The sequence below is a fragment of the Corapipo altera genome, unplaced genomic scaffold, assembly GCF_003945725.1.
Source record: "Corapipo altera isolate COAL_440 unplaced genomic scaffold, ASM394572v1 49, whole genome shotgun sequence".
Taxonomy (NCBI): domain Eukaryota; kingdom Metazoa; phylum Chordata; class Aves; order Passeriformes; family Pipridae; genus Corapipo; species Corapipo altera.
Genome location: NW_020884879.1, coordinates 2147306 through 2163741, shown reverse-complemented (window position 1 = coordinate 2163741; position 16436 = coordinate 2147306). Strand labels below are relative to the sequence as shown.

The 16436-nt window shown below is 38.4% G+C and overlaps 1 protein-coding gene across 1 annotated transcript in view; it reads right to left on the bottom strand.

The window, feature by feature from the left end:
* Positions 1-7817: 7817 nt before the first annotated feature.
* The window catches only part of LAMA3 (laminin subunit alpha 3), a 112023-nt gene continuing 103404 nt past the window's right edge, over positions 7818-16436 (bottom strand). Inside the window, exons 67-78 of the mRNA XM_027638907.1 lie at positions 15720-15860; positions 14843-14973; positions 13836-13970; positions 12118-12262; positions 11664-11815; positions 11061-11250; positions 10621-10761; positions 9649-9808; positions 9383-9510; positions 9170-9263; positions 8713-8832; positions 7818-8523 (exon numbers count right to left, since the gene is read on the bottom strand). Of these exons, the coding sequence (XP_027494708.1) occupies positions 8378-8523; positions 8713-8832; positions 9170-9263; positions 9383-9510; positions 9649-9808; positions 10621-10761; positions 11061-11250; positions 11664-11815; positions 12118-12262; positions 13836-13970; positions 14843-14973; positions 15720-15860 (1683 nt within the window). The 3' untranslated portion in view covers positions 7818-8377. The remainder of the gene's footprint in view (positions 8524-8712; positions 8833-9169; positions 9264-9382; positions 9511-9648; positions 9809-10620; positions 10762-11060; positions 11251-11663; positions 11816-12117; positions 12263-13835; positions 13971-14842; positions 14974-15719; positions 15861-16436) is intronic.

Sequence of the window (16436 nt, the reverse complement as noted above, 5' to 3'; positions counted from 1 at the left end):
CAGGCATCTGGGTCGTACATTGAGCAGATGCAAAGAGCCACATGGAATAATCACTGTTGTCCAAATTGTGAAGCCATTCCATTGAATCTAATCCCTGCTTGAGGCACAGTGGTTCCTTTGATCACACTCCAGCCCTTTCTTCTCCGAGTTGAGCTGCCTCAGCTGAAGCCTGCCCTATTACACTCCATTTTAACATAAAGATAAATTAAAAGATATGATGCCAGAGGCTGAAATTTGGGAATATGCAACATAGTCTTTGGTTTTCACCGAACTAGAAATTCGTTCTGCTTTGTAAATGACTCTAAACAGTGTGTCTTAGTTGCAGCGCTGAGCAGCTTCTCTTTTACCTGTCTTTAACTCCGAAAAAGGAGAAATGAGGACACCTGTTCTAGGCAACAAAGTGCTACCTATGGCTTCATTGCCAGGAGACTCTACAACTGAAAAGACAGGCATAGGATATATGCATTTACTTGAGATGATAAGATTTTATAATATCCCCTTCATGTGTCTGGGGTGGAAACTGTAGTGCGAACATAAAGTTCTTCATAGCTGCAGGGAGCAGAGAAGGCAGTATTTGTCTTGGGCAACTGCAGAGAGGCAAGGGTCAGCCACAGGGAATATCAGCAGTCAGAAGAGACTCTCCAGAGCTCAGTTTCCACAGATCTGAGAGGAGGAACTAGGAATGAAATCTGCTTATAGCCCCAGCTATGCTGGGGTGCAGGCACGGAAGTTTTGACTTGGTCACTGCGTCATGTCTTATGCAGGAGGTGGTTTCTACTAGAAACTGATAGATCAGAGGAAGTTCATTCTATTCAAAATCTGAAGGGTTTAAGCTCAGCTGCACAACTGTCTTCACAAATAAAAGGGAGGCCAGTGCTCAGTGCCTCTCAGAGATGTGCACGTGAGAGGGTCCTCTGAGGGGAACAGAAGAATAGGCAGGAAGGGGGGTGCAAAGCTATCTTAGGACTAATTGCTGTTTGCAGCTGCAGATAGACACGTGCTTAATTATCTGCTATGTGCATGCAAATTTGGTTGCTGTTACTAGAGTCCAGATGTTCCCTTCAATTATACTAAGTACAACAAACAAAAGGAAAAGGGTCAGAGAGAAAAATAAAAGGGGCCAGGAGTGGCAACTTCGTGCTGTTTTCCTTCCTGTCATATGCTCAGCCTGTCTGACCATTTTTCTGAACTCTCCACTGGAGACAGACACTTGTGAGCTCACAGATTGAGCATCTGGTCAGAAAAGAGACGAAGCCTGAGAAAAACTGTTCCCCTCAGCTCCCTTCCCAGTGCAGCACCGGGGAAGGGGTGCAGGAAGGAGCCCAGCCCCACAGCCCTCTCCTGGGCTGCAAAGAGGTTGGGGCACCCGGGATGCCGTGCAGGCACACAGGAGCAGCCCAGGAACTTACTGGTATTGAGTCTCGGGTTCAAGGGAGCAGTGGCTGCACTCCTTGCTGCAACCACGTACCCTAAAATTGTTCAGTCAGCCTAATAATCATCACAATGACATTTCTCTTGGCAGGGGCAAGCCCTTTCTGAGCAGCCCCAAGGCTTAATTTTTCCTACATACCTTTTCTTCTCCAACTATAAGGTCTTTTTCGTTCTATCCACCCTCTAGGCTAGCATCTGGTTTTTAGGCATTTTTTTGTATTGATAAAAAAAATACAGTATTTTTTCATAGAAAGTGAACTGTAACTCTTTTCTTTGATTCTTCATTTTAACTCTTTGCAGCAAAGTCTTTTTCCTAAGACCTATGCATCTTGTCCCCAACATTTAAAAACAACGAGCTACACAAACACAACTAGATCCTTTTCTCCTATCCACCCAAATCCAGGAATAATAGAGCAATGCTGATTTCTACTGATCAGGCACCTGGTCTTTATTCTGTTTAGTGGCATTCAGTGTCCCTTTGGAAGACTTATCGTATTCATTCCATTTTAATTTAATAACAGTGATGATCGTTAGTGGTTTTGTGGTGTCTGTTTTGAATTAAATGTGTGCTTAGTGCATACGTCAGGTTGATTTGTTTTATCTTTTGTGATTAATGCAATATACATAGATTCAGTGATTACATGTCCTCTTAAGTGGCTCAGCTTTGGGAACAATTTTTTAACCTGCCAATATCAAGATACAAGAACCTGACTAAATAGAATCATAGAATCATAGAATCAGTTGGGTTGGAAAAGACCTCTGAGATCATCAAGTCCAACCCTTGATCCCACATGGTTACTAGACCATGGCACGAAGTGCCACATCCAGTCTCATCTTAAAAACCTCCAGGGACAGAGAATCCACCACCTCCCTGGGCAGCCCATTCCAATGCCTGATTACCCTCTTTGTACAACAATCAGTCCAAAATTTGGTCCTACTCTTCTGCATGAAGGGATAATGAAATTGCCAGAAGGGTTTTCTTTTCTTTTAGCCTAGTAAAGGCATAGCGGGATGACTGCAGTTACTTCTGATTTTGAGCAGTATGGTAGAGCTGAGCCTAGGTGGGGTCTTTGGCATCCAGGTTGGATGGCTCCTGGCTGGTGTTCTGAGACCTCCCCCCAATACTGCCATCTCCCTGACACTCATCAGGGAGCACAGTTTATCTGCACAGTCTCCTTGCTTCGACCCCTACTGCTGATGCAAATACTCTTTGTGTTTGTGTAAAGTTTCCATTTATGTATATTTGCATTAAAAGTGTTATCTTAGGTTTTCTGGAGACTGTGTCTTACCCTTTATTACATAACAAACAGATTTAATCTGCAGTTACAATTCTGTATAAACCTTGGCAATATCTTAGAATTCATTTTTTATAAACTGTATGTAAGATAATCTGCATGTCTTAATAAGGTGTGTGAACCAAAGTCCTGTGAACTGGAACTTTGTCATCTTTCCACTAAGCTACTGAACTTTGGATCCTGCCTACGCGTTTTCCTGGAGAATTGCTCGGAGCACTTTTATCTACTTTATGACTTAGGTTACTGTCACCGGGGGTAAGGTTACTGTCACCAGGGGTATGTCACCACCTTTGATTTAACTGAGTACAGAAAAGGGAAAGTTAGATCTTTATTACTTATCTGACATCTTGTTCTCAGGTAAATTTTATTAGTTGAAACCCTTGATTTTGCCAGAGGATTCAGTGTCTGGGTGTATTACTAGCTCTCCAGGTTTGTAGCATCAGGCAGTTACTCTGATCAGAAACTAAACAGAAGGATCTAGAATTAAGATTTATAGCAGGTGCTTTCACCTAACCATATAACTCCTCTATTAAGTAATATCTCATGCTGATAGATTTTGTCTTATTATGTTTTTAACACATTGTTAATTAAAACTGTGTCTGCAAGAGCTGGCTGGACAGACAATCATTTATTTCACCATACTTTAAAATGTTTTTCTTTGTTATGTCTTCAGGCACCAAAGAGGAGATCTGAACACTTCTTTCTGGGTTGAAATTCTAACAGTCTCCATCCATATTAATTTATAAATTACTGACATACCTATGAATCTAATTATTCATTCTTACCAGTGCACAGTCCTCCTATGACAGGAATTTTAGACATAGGCTCCCACACAATGGAGAAATCTGTTGTTGTTCCCAGTTTAAATATAACTGAACAGAGACAAAAGATCATGATGCCAACTATCTCTCTTTTTGTTCTGTGGGATAATGCAGCAGTGCTCGATCTTTCTCAAGGAGCAAGTGACACCTTAACAAAGAAAATGTTTCTCATGGAACATTTCACATATGCTTCACATTTGGAACAACCAATAGGGAACTCAGTAACTGGCTGAGGTGCAAAGTAATGGTAGGAGTATATTCAAAAAAGATCTGATGCTATCAGCTGCAAAACAGGAGACACGGTACAATATGAACAATAGGTCATAGTTTGCTTTCATTGCTATAGAGGATCCCCAAAATTGACAGACAGAACACAAAGACTCATTGGTTATTTTGCTTGTAATTCTTTATACTCAGAGGATGCTTCATTGCAGCTCAGGCAATGATCAGTCCCTTGAAATTTTAAGATGTCTGGGCGAGTTGCACAAAGGATGTTTATGTTTCTGCCTTGCAGTCTAAATGCCTCCAGTGAAGCTATAATATTGTTTTATGGCACCATCCCCTTTAACATAAAGTAGTTCCTTTTTGCCAGGGATGTCAATTTAATGTATTTTTGGAAAATGCAGACAGATGTACAGAAGGCTGGACCATTGTGCCCTGAATTTCCTTACATCATTAGAGAAAGATGCAGGAGGTTTTTTTTTCAAATGAGGAAACCACAAAGAGAATGTTAAGAGGCAAAAAGCACGACAAGAGTTCATTACAAAGCCATAATGCATTTATAGTGTTTTCACCAAGACTGTATTTTCCAGGATATTTTATAAGACGCAGAAAGGAAGCAGAGGGGAGAAAATACCCCAAATAATCCACAGAGGACTCACGAAGAGGCAAAGGAAGGAGAGCTAAAATGAAATGGTTCACAGGTGACTCCAAAGAAGTGGTTACAAAACCAGAGAAAGTTAACTCACCCAATTCATGTTGCTGCTGACAGAGTGAAAGGTCAGTAGCTCTGTGTTTTACATGAAAGCTCCACAGTAACAAAAGCACAGACCCTTAGCTCAGGTACACAAAGACTGTTAAAGTTTTAATTGGAAGCCTTTGTTATTAGAAACTTAAGGTACAGTATAATTTATAAGTATTTATATTTATAAGTATTATTTCCGTAGAAAGGAAATATGTTTTCTTTTTGTACATATATATATATATATATATATTCCCTCCAGTGAATGTGTATTTCCCTCTACAATGTCCTATGATCTATTTATTTGCCATCAGTTCTCAGTGTTAGGCTGTCTTTCAGCTCCCATTAATCTGGCTGTGTTTTGTAGTTATAATAAATGGAAACTCACAGACCTTGGTGTCATCCACCTCAGATAACATGATCCTATTAAATCTAATCCAAATTAACTGGATGAGAACCCTTTGCCCTTGATACTTATATGGACAAGAGAGAGGTTTGACACTAACAATACCAATGTGGTTTAGAGAGGAAGTTTGCTGTCCTTCTGTAATTGATTTAGGATTCAGATGAGCTCTTTAACACACTGTTAAAGAGTTTGGGATTTTTAGCCATGCACCCTCAGTGTACTGAACACAATATTTGATCTTCTTTCATTAAATTTTTCAAAACCTTCATGAGTTACAAACCATATAGCAAAACCTCGCCAAAAGACACTAACATAGGCATTTCTTTGGTTATTACTTATAATTTTAAGGTGAATGAAGCAAAATGCAAGGTGTATTACCTCTGCACCCCTGAAAACAAGCAATGAGTAATAATACAAGCTTAGAAAGGATGACTGGAACTGTGGGTTTTTTACCACTGAAAATATTAGTTTTAATTACAGGCTTGAATAACAAATAGCATAATGACTATAGAATAAAATGTCACAGGGAAAGCCTCTCTTGTGGGAGTATTTTATTTTAACATGGGAATTGATAGATTTGGGAGTCCACCTGAAATGCTATAACCAAAGGAGAAAAATAATTCATGGAAGTTATTGTCAGATGGCAACACTGATGATGAAAGCCTTGGAACTACTACTTCTAACAATTAAAAAAACCCATGACACAGTGTTTACCTAAGACTAACATTGCTATTCACTCTTATAATATTATTCTCATCACACTTTATTTTAATATAAAATTTAGTCACTCTGCTCTGCTATAAAATATATTGGGTGAATTGTTTATTTTGCCTTTAACAGGGATCTTTCCTGGTGAACCTGAAGAGGAGAAATCTTTACAATTGAAATGATGTTTACTGTTCGTACCTGAAATACCTGAAAATTCAGGCTCTTGTTTACCAGAAGTTGTTTCCCATGTGAAAAAAAAAAAACAAACCAGAATATTCTAAGCACAGAAGAGAAAATGCATGAATTACAGTTCACTGTCCACATGGATTTCCTCAGTAATAAAAAGTCTTCATCAACTGAAACAGGACAGCTTCTTTCCTCATGTAAAGATCATCCACTAGCTCTTCAGGATCAAAAAGCTTTTTACTAAGTGTTCATCAGCCTGATATAGATTTGTCTATGTTAAAGTACAAAACCTGAAAGTCTAGTTGGCTTTTATTGGTTATCCCAACAATGTGTGATGGCAATACAATGTGTGGAAGCAATACAACTGAAAAAAATATGGGGAAAAAAACACTACCACAAAGAACCTTAAAACCAAAGAGACTTTCTTAATTCCTTCTTATGCATTAGTATTGTATTGGAACTAATACTTACTGATCATTATATCTTACATTTACTTAAGTCTTTATACATTTTTTATTTCTTCTTGTTAGCATTAAAACCACTTCTGATAAAATAAAATCAAATGGAAGGGAATCGAAATCCAGGACTGGCTCCAGAATGTGATGCAAAAATCTTTGCCATGATTGCTTTTTGTGAGGAGGGAAGGGAAGGAGGAATGGCTTTTTTTGTGATTAGAGAAAATCTGCTTCAGAGAGCAGAGAGCAGTCTGCAGAAAGGAGTCTGATGGGCATGAGATATGCAACGTTACTAGAGAACTGCATGATAAAATTTAACCGTTCTTCCTTTCTCCTTGTGGAAACTGTTAATGTTGACTGAGGCCAGTAAATCAATTGGGTATTTCCAGTTTTGGTAACATGAGTATTTCAGAATCTACTTCAAAGGCAGGGAGCTTTACAAGAGGAGATCATTCAGTTGTTGCTATCCAAAAAGGTGATTTCCAAACCCCATCACCTTTAGGCCAATGGCTGTCTCAGGAGAATATGTTTCTGCAGAGCATCTCCAGAGAGAGAGAAGGCTCTGCCATTACACGCCAATCCTCTGCTCCCTCAGAAGCCTCAACCCTGGTATGCTTTCACCATTCCTTCCAGAACTAGCTTTACAGCTGAGAAACCTCTGCATGGAGAGAGATTTACCTGTAAAAGAGTTGCCATAGAAGAGAAAGCAACGTAAGATTTGGTGTGAACAGCTTTCTGAAACTTTTGCTGCCCTGAGAAGCTGCAAAGGACCTGCAAAGCTGCAAAAATTTGAAAAGGGATTAATGACCAAAGCCAAAGGGCCGTGTATCGGGCATCTTCTATTTATCCAGCCTGCACCTCATTTCACACACTCTAAGGACACACTGCTGCACCTTGAGCAAGAAGGCAGTTGAAAATAGGAGCATTAGGTGGGAAGGAGGATTTGTTTGCATGCCTGTCTACATCAAGGACCAGCCTTAGAAAAGGTTTTCATTAAAAAAAAAAAAAAAAAAAAAAAAAAAGATTGGCATCAGGGCATTGGGGAAAAAATTAACTATCAAAATGCTGATTCTGAACGACAGTGGAAGAAGCCATGTCAAGTCTGTTCAGTCCAGCCCTCTACTCAGGAGAATAAAGCAAACTGTGTTCCGTGCCCTCCACTGTGAGTCACAATCAGGTACAAAGTAAAGATCTGAATGTCAAAGAAAACAGTTTTGCTGGTTTAGTCCTGTAATTTATGCTACATAATTGTAGCAGGTGCAGCTGCAATTCTTGATATAACTTGTCTTCATTTTATTAGGAAAAAAAAGTGCCTATGGAGGAGACTTTCTAGCTCTGAAGATTGCAAAAAAATGACTCTCTGAGATTTTTAGATAATCAAATTGAAATAAACAGAGATGAGGGATACCTGCTTATTCAGGCAAACCAGCTTCTTAAAGCTACCAAAACATTTGGATAAAGCCAGCAGGATTTAGCAGACTGTAAAAAGCACACAAAACCCCCACCAGGTTGAAAAAAACAAACAAGAAACTGGACGGTTTTAGGAACATTCTGCATTTATTTGGCCCCACAATTCCTACTATTGTAACAAACTCCCAGAGTTTCACTCCTTAAAGTGCTTCAAACTCCATTTATATTATTATTATTACTTTTAACATTAATGTACATTTCTGTATAAACAACAATTCAAAGAGATTTATATTTTTATAAAATTCTTTATATTAATGGATCAAATTTGCTCTCAAGGTGACCAACATTAAGGCAAATTTCCAAAATTAAGGCACTGGAGTAGCTCAAGTTTATGCTGTTATGGATGAGAGCAGAATTTGGCCCGGTAGGGTATATACAATTATGTTTTCTGCATATATTTCAAAAGGCGCAACAGATTACCTTGGAAATCAATAACATTTAAAAGGGAGTTTATCAAAGCAAATACTTTTCATTTGCTTTGGCGCAGTCCACATCCAGAGGATGCATTTGCTCACTGGCTGTTCAGAATAACCAGCCTGATGACTGGTGGTGTCCAGCAAAAAGGGAATTCACACCACCATTCACACCACCATTCACACTTCATCAGACACCACCTGATGTGTGTACATCAACCATAACAGCAGTTACTTTGCTGGGCACCCATGCAAATTCACTGCACCATGAATCTCTGAAATTCTCCTGGTGGAGACATGTTTGTCATTGATGTTAATACTCCGAAGGCAGCCAAAAAATGGGTCTTTAACTGGAAGCCACGGGGTGTCCAAATTTGCTACAAAAAACAACGTAGAAAGACCAAGTTAATAAAATGAAAATTATTTTAAATAACATTAATTATTGTAAGGCTTTTAAAAGAGGGGGAATGATATAGGACTACATGCATCGATTGGACCTTTGTTTTAGAAAGGAAAAAAGCGAGTAGATACACCAAAAAAAATGAAAAAACCCACAATAATATTACCTGGTATTTTGCCAAAGTAGAGTGGCTGATACACACGTCTAGGAGGAGAGGGTCGAAGTCCAGTGGTAGAGCTACTCTCTGTGCCCACCTCTAGCTGCACAGTGTTCTCCTTCTGAGAGACTGCAAAGGAGCAGGTAAATGAGAACTCCTTCTCAACCCTATTAATGAATCAACTAGATATGGCACTATTTTTAAATAGCATCTCTCTTGAAATTTAACTCATAGGAAAAACAGGTTTTAGTTCAAAGTCAGGCTGACACATCTAAGTAGTCTGGGGCTTAAGAGAGCCCCCCAAAAAATCTTATGTAAAACCTTGAATTAACACAAGACACTTACATTTTTCTAAAGAGTATTCTCAGAATAAACAGAAGTGAAATGATTGATAAAATCTGGAGCTACAGTGCTCTGTGCCCACTATCTCTTCAAAGCTTCAGAAGAGCTGGTATGTACAATGTACCTGCAATGGTATGCCACTGTCCATCAGACAGAGGTTTCTTAGGTGTGACTGATGTCTGGCATTCTCCAGCACCACTATTTCCAGCCGCAATGACCTGTAAAAAAAGTTATCTTTTAAGCTATTGTCAAAAAGAAAAGGAGCAACACAAAAAGGTCAGAATTCTCCCTGCTGAATGAGGGAAATACAGCTGAAGTGGAAACAGTCTGTACCTACCTTTCCTCCTTCCATGTAAACAGTCAAGTAGTTGTCTTGCTTGCTTCCAGCATGGAGGAGTATACCTGTTGAACTCCTTGGTCGAATGGCAAATACAATACTAAAATCCAAGCCCAACAGCAAATTACCTGTGGACAAATAAACAGTGGGTAGAGGAATGATCATAGGAGGACGGAATTGGAAAATCATATAAAAATAATTTAAATAACCCGTACCATACACACTTCAGACATAATTCCAGATACCATAATCTCTACACAGCTTACCAATGCTGATATATCCTCCTTCATTAAAGAAATAAATCCCCGTGTCCATTGGAACATCTAGACATGGAAGTACGCCATTTTTTTGCAGAGGTGCATTCATAACTTCTCCATTCACCTTAAAATTCCTCAGGCAACCCTTGAAACTCTTCATTGGTATATTCTGAAAGCATATTTCAAAACATGAATACTAAACATTATGGTAATTTTTTTAGTAATAATACCAAACATTAGTTCTTTTGGACTGTTGTACTATAGAAAGCCAACTGGCACTAAAGACACCTAAAACCCATCTTAAATGCAGAGAAAAGATATTCAAAAGTCTAAGAAAAGAGCTTAAAACATGAAAGTAACAGTTGATTTTGAATTAACATAACTCCTGCTTGTAGAACAGATACGTCCCCAATGATGTGTCAAAAAGACAATGCAAGAGGAACTGTGAAATCTCAAATACCCCCTTCCCTTCCTAAGAGTCTTATATCTGATTTTATAAAATACCCTGGATCATTAATTGTCCCATTTTTAAATAGAAACCACATACATTTCAGATTAAAATCCAGTTCTACATCCATAATTCCTTAATGAGAATTAGCTCAATTTGCTCTTTTGCTTCTCTATAGATTATTGCTTATTCCACTGAGGTAAATATTCTGCCGAAAGATGGTATTTGTGGAATTAAAAATGTGACTTTGGTCTTCTCCATTTTTAAAGAATAAAAATGAAAACAGTACATGGTTGTCATCAGTGTCTCAGCAACACATGTTGAAAACATGGGTCCAGATGAAGGCTGTGTGAATAGGTGAGGAAAAAGATCTGTAATGCACAACTGCAAACACTAGTCACAGATGGTGCTCACCTGGTGCTTGGAAATACCCCCCAAAGCTCTTCAGCACAGAAATCCTGCATATTAAACACTTTCACATGTAATTAGTGCAGCATGGGGAGTGTGTGTGGGTGGATGTGTCAATTATTTACCTGTTTGTTCAGTGATGGCAGCCCTCCCACGTAGATTGGTGGCTTAATGCTGATGGCAGAATTTGTTGCTAATCTTCTGTGCTGGGCCCTTAGACCATCAACCACAAGGCGGACGTTCTTCCCATCTGTGCTGAAGACCACCTTTCCAGGGTGCAAACATAACAGAATGAAAAACCCAAAGGCCAATGAAAGCCACTGGAGATTTTCTCTGTCTTTAAATTAGACACCACATTGTTGAAATACTTAAACTGAAAATAACTTGCTGGAACTATTAGTCTCAATAAGCTCTCTCAGAGACCTGTCAACCACATGAACTTTCAGACATAGGAATTAACTTCTGATGACCAAAACTGAGTTTCTAATATCTTAAAAATTCAATAAGCTGTGCCTGCTGAATGCTAGTTGTGCTTTCACCACGGTTCCTGTGCCATACTACTTACAGTGTGCCATTGCCCATCATTGTATTTAATACTAGTTTTGATTTTGATTTGTTTTCCTCCAGAGCCAAGTGAGAAGACAAAACGTCCTTTTGAAATGCGGAGGGCCACATAAGAGCCCTCAGACCTTTCCTCCATGAAGATTATTAATCCTCTTGATGATCGAGTCCGTACATCTACAGAACAATGTAACCTGTAGTGGAAAGTAAGCATATTCAAGTACAGGTCTATTTTGTTAGTTGTTGTATTCTCTCTGTTCTCCAGAAAAATGTTAGTGAAATCCCCATTTGTGAAATGCAGAATGGCATTTGGGTGGGTGGAATCATGGCATTCTACACTGCCTGCATTTCTGAATGTGAATGAAACTTGACATATTCAGGCTTAGGAATTGGCATCAAGATGTACTGTAATTGTCTACTACATCCCATTCAATGTACTCAGTTTAGGTAAATGTTTGCATAGAAAAAAAAATGCCTGAACCTTTAGAAGCACTCTTTTGTTATGGCCCAAGACATAAGCAAGAAGAAAATCCCAACACCTGGCACTCAAAGGTTCAAGCAGCTTTGACAATTCAAGTATTAGGAGAACTGAGAATATTTGTATTACCTGTCTGTAGATAACAGTGGAGAAAACATGTAGGATATGAAACTGTTGGGGATGCTTCCAAGGAGATATGCTTCACTGCTGACATGTAACTGAGCTGGTATTGTGTTGCTTTGCATGTTAGCAGCTTTCAAATAATCAAGGTATTTTTCATTCTGTTCGTGTAAGACAGAATTGAAACATTTACTATGCATGCATATTAATAGAAACATTTCAATCAACATATTTAAGAGTTCCCACCTGAGGCAGTCAACAGCCTTCTCTGAATGACAGAAAAGCTGTTGTCATTCTGGATAGGTGTGGGTTTAGCATGAAACTCCAAAACAGTAAGAACTTTCTTCCGATGTAAGATGGAAGGAAAATAAGAACATCCAAATCTCAGTTCTGCAAATGATGGCTGTGCAGACGAAGCCCTGGCAGCAATATGGAGTGAAGATGACAGTAACAATAAGCATACCTTGAGCATCTTAAACCCGAGAGGATTTTCAGATTCCTTCAGCAGCATTGGCTCAAGGTTCTCGTGTTTGTGGCAAGCTCCAAGGGATACACGAGACTTGCCAGTATAACTCACAAGATTTTGAACCTCAGGGAGCTGACCTGTCCTGTAGTGATGAAAGCAGAAAGTGTTGTGAGGCAGCATTCCTTTTCCTTAGTGTAATCAATAATATATTGTAAAACTGTGTTCTGTACAAAATAGATTTCCCAGTGATTCAATGTTAAAGTACTGATTTTTATTTTTCGAAGAAAAATGTATGTTCAATGTTGTAAAAACTTCATATTTGCCATGGTTCTGCCCATTTCTTTTTGAATGTGGAAAAATTCCAATGTTTTTATTGTCATATTTTCTAAATAAAGTATTTTTTGCTAAAAGCTATCAATTTAAAAGAAAGAAACAAACTTTGCCATTGAAAAAAAGAGAAAAAAATTACAGTGTCCTTATTAAATAAGATTCTGGATCAGTCTATAAAACTCTGCTGGTTAATTATTCAAAACCAACAGCAGATCAAGAAAAAATGGCAACATCAGGTGCTGCTCAGTCCATGATTCACTCATTTTTAAATAAGATGTTCTAATGAGTTTTGTCAAGGGGCAAAAGCCCATCACAGCTTCATATGCAGCTTTAGTATTAGAGCCAAATTATCAGAAAGACTGTCAAAACCAATTTCCCATGTGTATAAAGCATAATATTAAGTAATAGTATAATTTTCTAAGTTGTACACAGCATCTCTAATCAGTAAATTACAAAACACTTTACAACAAGAAAAGGCAATGAAGTTCCTTGTCCCTGGTTTTCTATGAGAAAAGCAATAGAGTTGAGGGTAAAACCTGAACTCCTTCGATGCTGGTTGTTCTCTATTCAGTCAATCAGACTAGCTACAATATTAATTGTCCATCTATTTTTTTACTAAAAACAATTTTCCAAGTTTGTTTTCTGATGGAGAGGTTAATATGCAGGTTACTTCATTGTCTTGCAGTGCTTTAAATGAATTTGAGCAACCCAGTCAGGTGGAAGGTGCCTCTGCCTGTTGCAGGGGTTATGGAACCAGATGATCTTTAAAGGTCCCTTCCAAGCCAAACCATTTTTTTAAAACTCTACACATGTATAAATACTCAGCAAAACTTAGCTAACACTAAAGCCCACTGGGACATCACTTATGCGTCAAGGAAAGCTTTTCTTCTAGAAATATATTTATGCATATTTTTTTCTTCTTAATTTTGCCTATAAGATGTCTCTAATAACCAGGCAAACACATGAAGAAAAGAGACAAACTAAATCAGGCACATGATTTCTATAACATATGCTCTCACTTGTTTGTGTAACTGTTTTGGTTCTGTCAGTAGCTTTGCTCCTTTCATTACCCGGCTCCCTGGGGAGCCATAACAATACAATCTGGCAGATCTTTTTGGATACTTTTTGGGACATTTCCAGTTCACTATGCAGACTACTAAACAGGTATGATTCAGACTAAAATTCCTTTACATCTGAACAGCAGATTAATTACAACTTGATATCATGTATAATATAACTGAATATTTGAGGGCACCAAAGCTATGAATTCATGAAAGCTTCACACATACAGAAGAAAAGTATTTTAGCAAAAAGTGATTTTAATATAATCGAAGAAGAAGAACAAGATAAAATGCATGAAACAAAATTCTTTCTAGGCCAAATACCTTTTTATAAAGATGTTGGAGATACAACCTTCAAAACTATCTCCACCAAATTTTATAGGTCTGTTTGACTCCTGGGATGCCCTGGGAGAGTCAACTAATTCTGAATTTGACTCATCATCAACCAGCAGAAGTACTCTGAAACAAAGTGAATCCAAATAAGCATGAAATATAAAGAAATAGTTATGACACAAAAGGAAATATATATAAAAAAGAACCATTTGACAGATGTGTTTTCTTGTTACATTTTAATTACGCTAGAGCTTCATTAGCTTAATTCTAGGATTTTTTTCAGGATGTGCTCACTGACTGCAGTGAAACTGCCCTGCTTTTCCATACTAGATACTGCGCAAGAGTTGAAGCTCATACTTCAGTCCTACAGTGAAATCCTGGTCCAGCTGAAATTCCTGAAAAAACTGTCATTGACATCTATGGAACAGGATTCAATTCTTTGTGTCTAAATGGTGCACTTGACCTGTGAGCAATAGCTACTATAGACTATCAAGTTATAATCACCCAAAGTTATAGCCAACTATTTACAACTTTCCATTTCAACTAACACTTCTGTAATTTCATGTGTTCCACAGAAATCAATATAATTTAAGAGCTTTTCAGTAAATTGTCTCTTCTGATATCTGTGTAGAAGACCACTGATGAAAAAACAGACACAATATTTGCTTCCTCCCCAGTCATTTAACCACCTATATTACAGTGGTAAAGGTTATGGGAAGAGGAAGAGCTCCAAAGCCTCCAAAGCTCCAGCTAGACAAGCAGTCAAAACTCACACAACCTATAAAAGACATGCATAGTGGGGTACAGTTGAAACAGCTGTCCATAGAGGTACCAAAACGTACTTTTACAGACCAAAAATCTCCTTTTCCTTCATTATTAAAGTATTCTTTCCTAGCAGACACCATATTTAGCTATTTATCTAAAGAACAAGTCCCACAGAATTTGAATCTTCTTTCTTCAACCACAACATATAGAATCACATAAAGAACTGGACTCACGTGCTGTCTGTTTTTATTACTGTCACATAATGCAGTGACCCATCCTCGTATTTCTTTTCCAGTTTGATTTCCTTCTCTTGCATCTTTGCAATTACAGAGCCAGGTCTCAAAAAGATGGTAAGAACATCAGGCTATAAAAGAATCCCACAAAATCATCAGCCAAATGCAAGAGCCTTTAGTTCTTGCTTCTGCCATTAATGCAGTTCTCAGTGGTTGCTTGTAAGAAGCAAATTTTCCTACACTAAATCTGCATTTCTCAGTCATCCAGTATGAGATGTTATGCCGAGTTCTGCGCAATTAGCACAGTTTCTGTTTTAAAATACTTCTGCACTCTGAGTACCAAACAATTACTTGTTTATTTTTACAAAAAGCAGAGGAGTCAGTTCTCCCCTTCTAAAATGCCTGGTTTGCATTCATTTCTTAACACCTCCAGACAGCAAGAATGAGGTTCTGCTTGAACCTCCCTGCTTTCTGAGGAATCATAGCCAAAATCAATTGCTTTTCTCTGCGTATTTGATCACGATAACCTTTCTATGTGGGCAGAATGCCTATTTTTCCTGAGAAAATTTCCAGCCAACTGTATCCGGCAACAGTTTTCTTACTGGGATGGTGGTGTTAGGTGCACAAGCTAGTCTGCAGAAGGCTCAAGTTCAAAGCTCAGTCACTGATGAAACTATTTGCTGGCTAAGTGAAGAAATTGCCAGGATGAGTTTGTCTGGCCTATGACACACACTCAAGATGCCATGCTCAAAAGATGATCATAATAGCCATTTCTTGCCTTAAATACAGGAATATACATGAGACTTAGAACAGAAACTGACAAGACTGATTCAGAGATAAAACCAATCACATACGCAAAGCTGAACAGGTTTCATACCCGTAGATTGTAATTTAAGAGTGTTCCAGTCGAAGACGTGGTCTGAAAGCCAAAGCCAACTTGGAAATCATTGGGATATGGGAAACCTGTTGCACTCAGACTCAGAGTTCCCTCTGTGGAGAAAGCTGCAGATCTGACAAGCTGAAAAGAGAGAAAATAATGTTTTCAGTGATTTTCCTCTTAATCAGAGGAAACGGAAACATGAGACAACAGCTGCCCCACTCAACATAATTGTGACCAACTCCAGTCAAAACCAAGCACAAGGCAACCAACAAGCACCATTATTTCAGTACAGAACACACTGACTGAATTGGTTTTACCAGCATTAACTATGATCTGAGAAATTCTAAAGCACACCGAGTATAATGAACTGTTCGTCTCTAGCTGCTCTGGCTTTGAAAGTTTTCACACTTGGGGACACAAAAGTGAGTGGCTATGGAGCTGTGTAGATGAGCTACATAACTGAAACTGTGTGAGTCATAAGACAGAATATACCTATCCCTTCTGAAACAAGACAAGTTTTAATACTTGAGAAGTTGCACAGATATGAAGAATGAAGGTCAGATCCTCTGCACTGGGAAATAGCCTGCAAAGAAATTGCTCTGTGAAAGGTTTAGATGCCAAGAAGGGAAAGCAAACAAGCACAAACTTACAGTGCAAGCCCATAGTAAAAAAGGGCAAATGAGATAATGCACCATGTAAGCGGCAGTAAGGAGA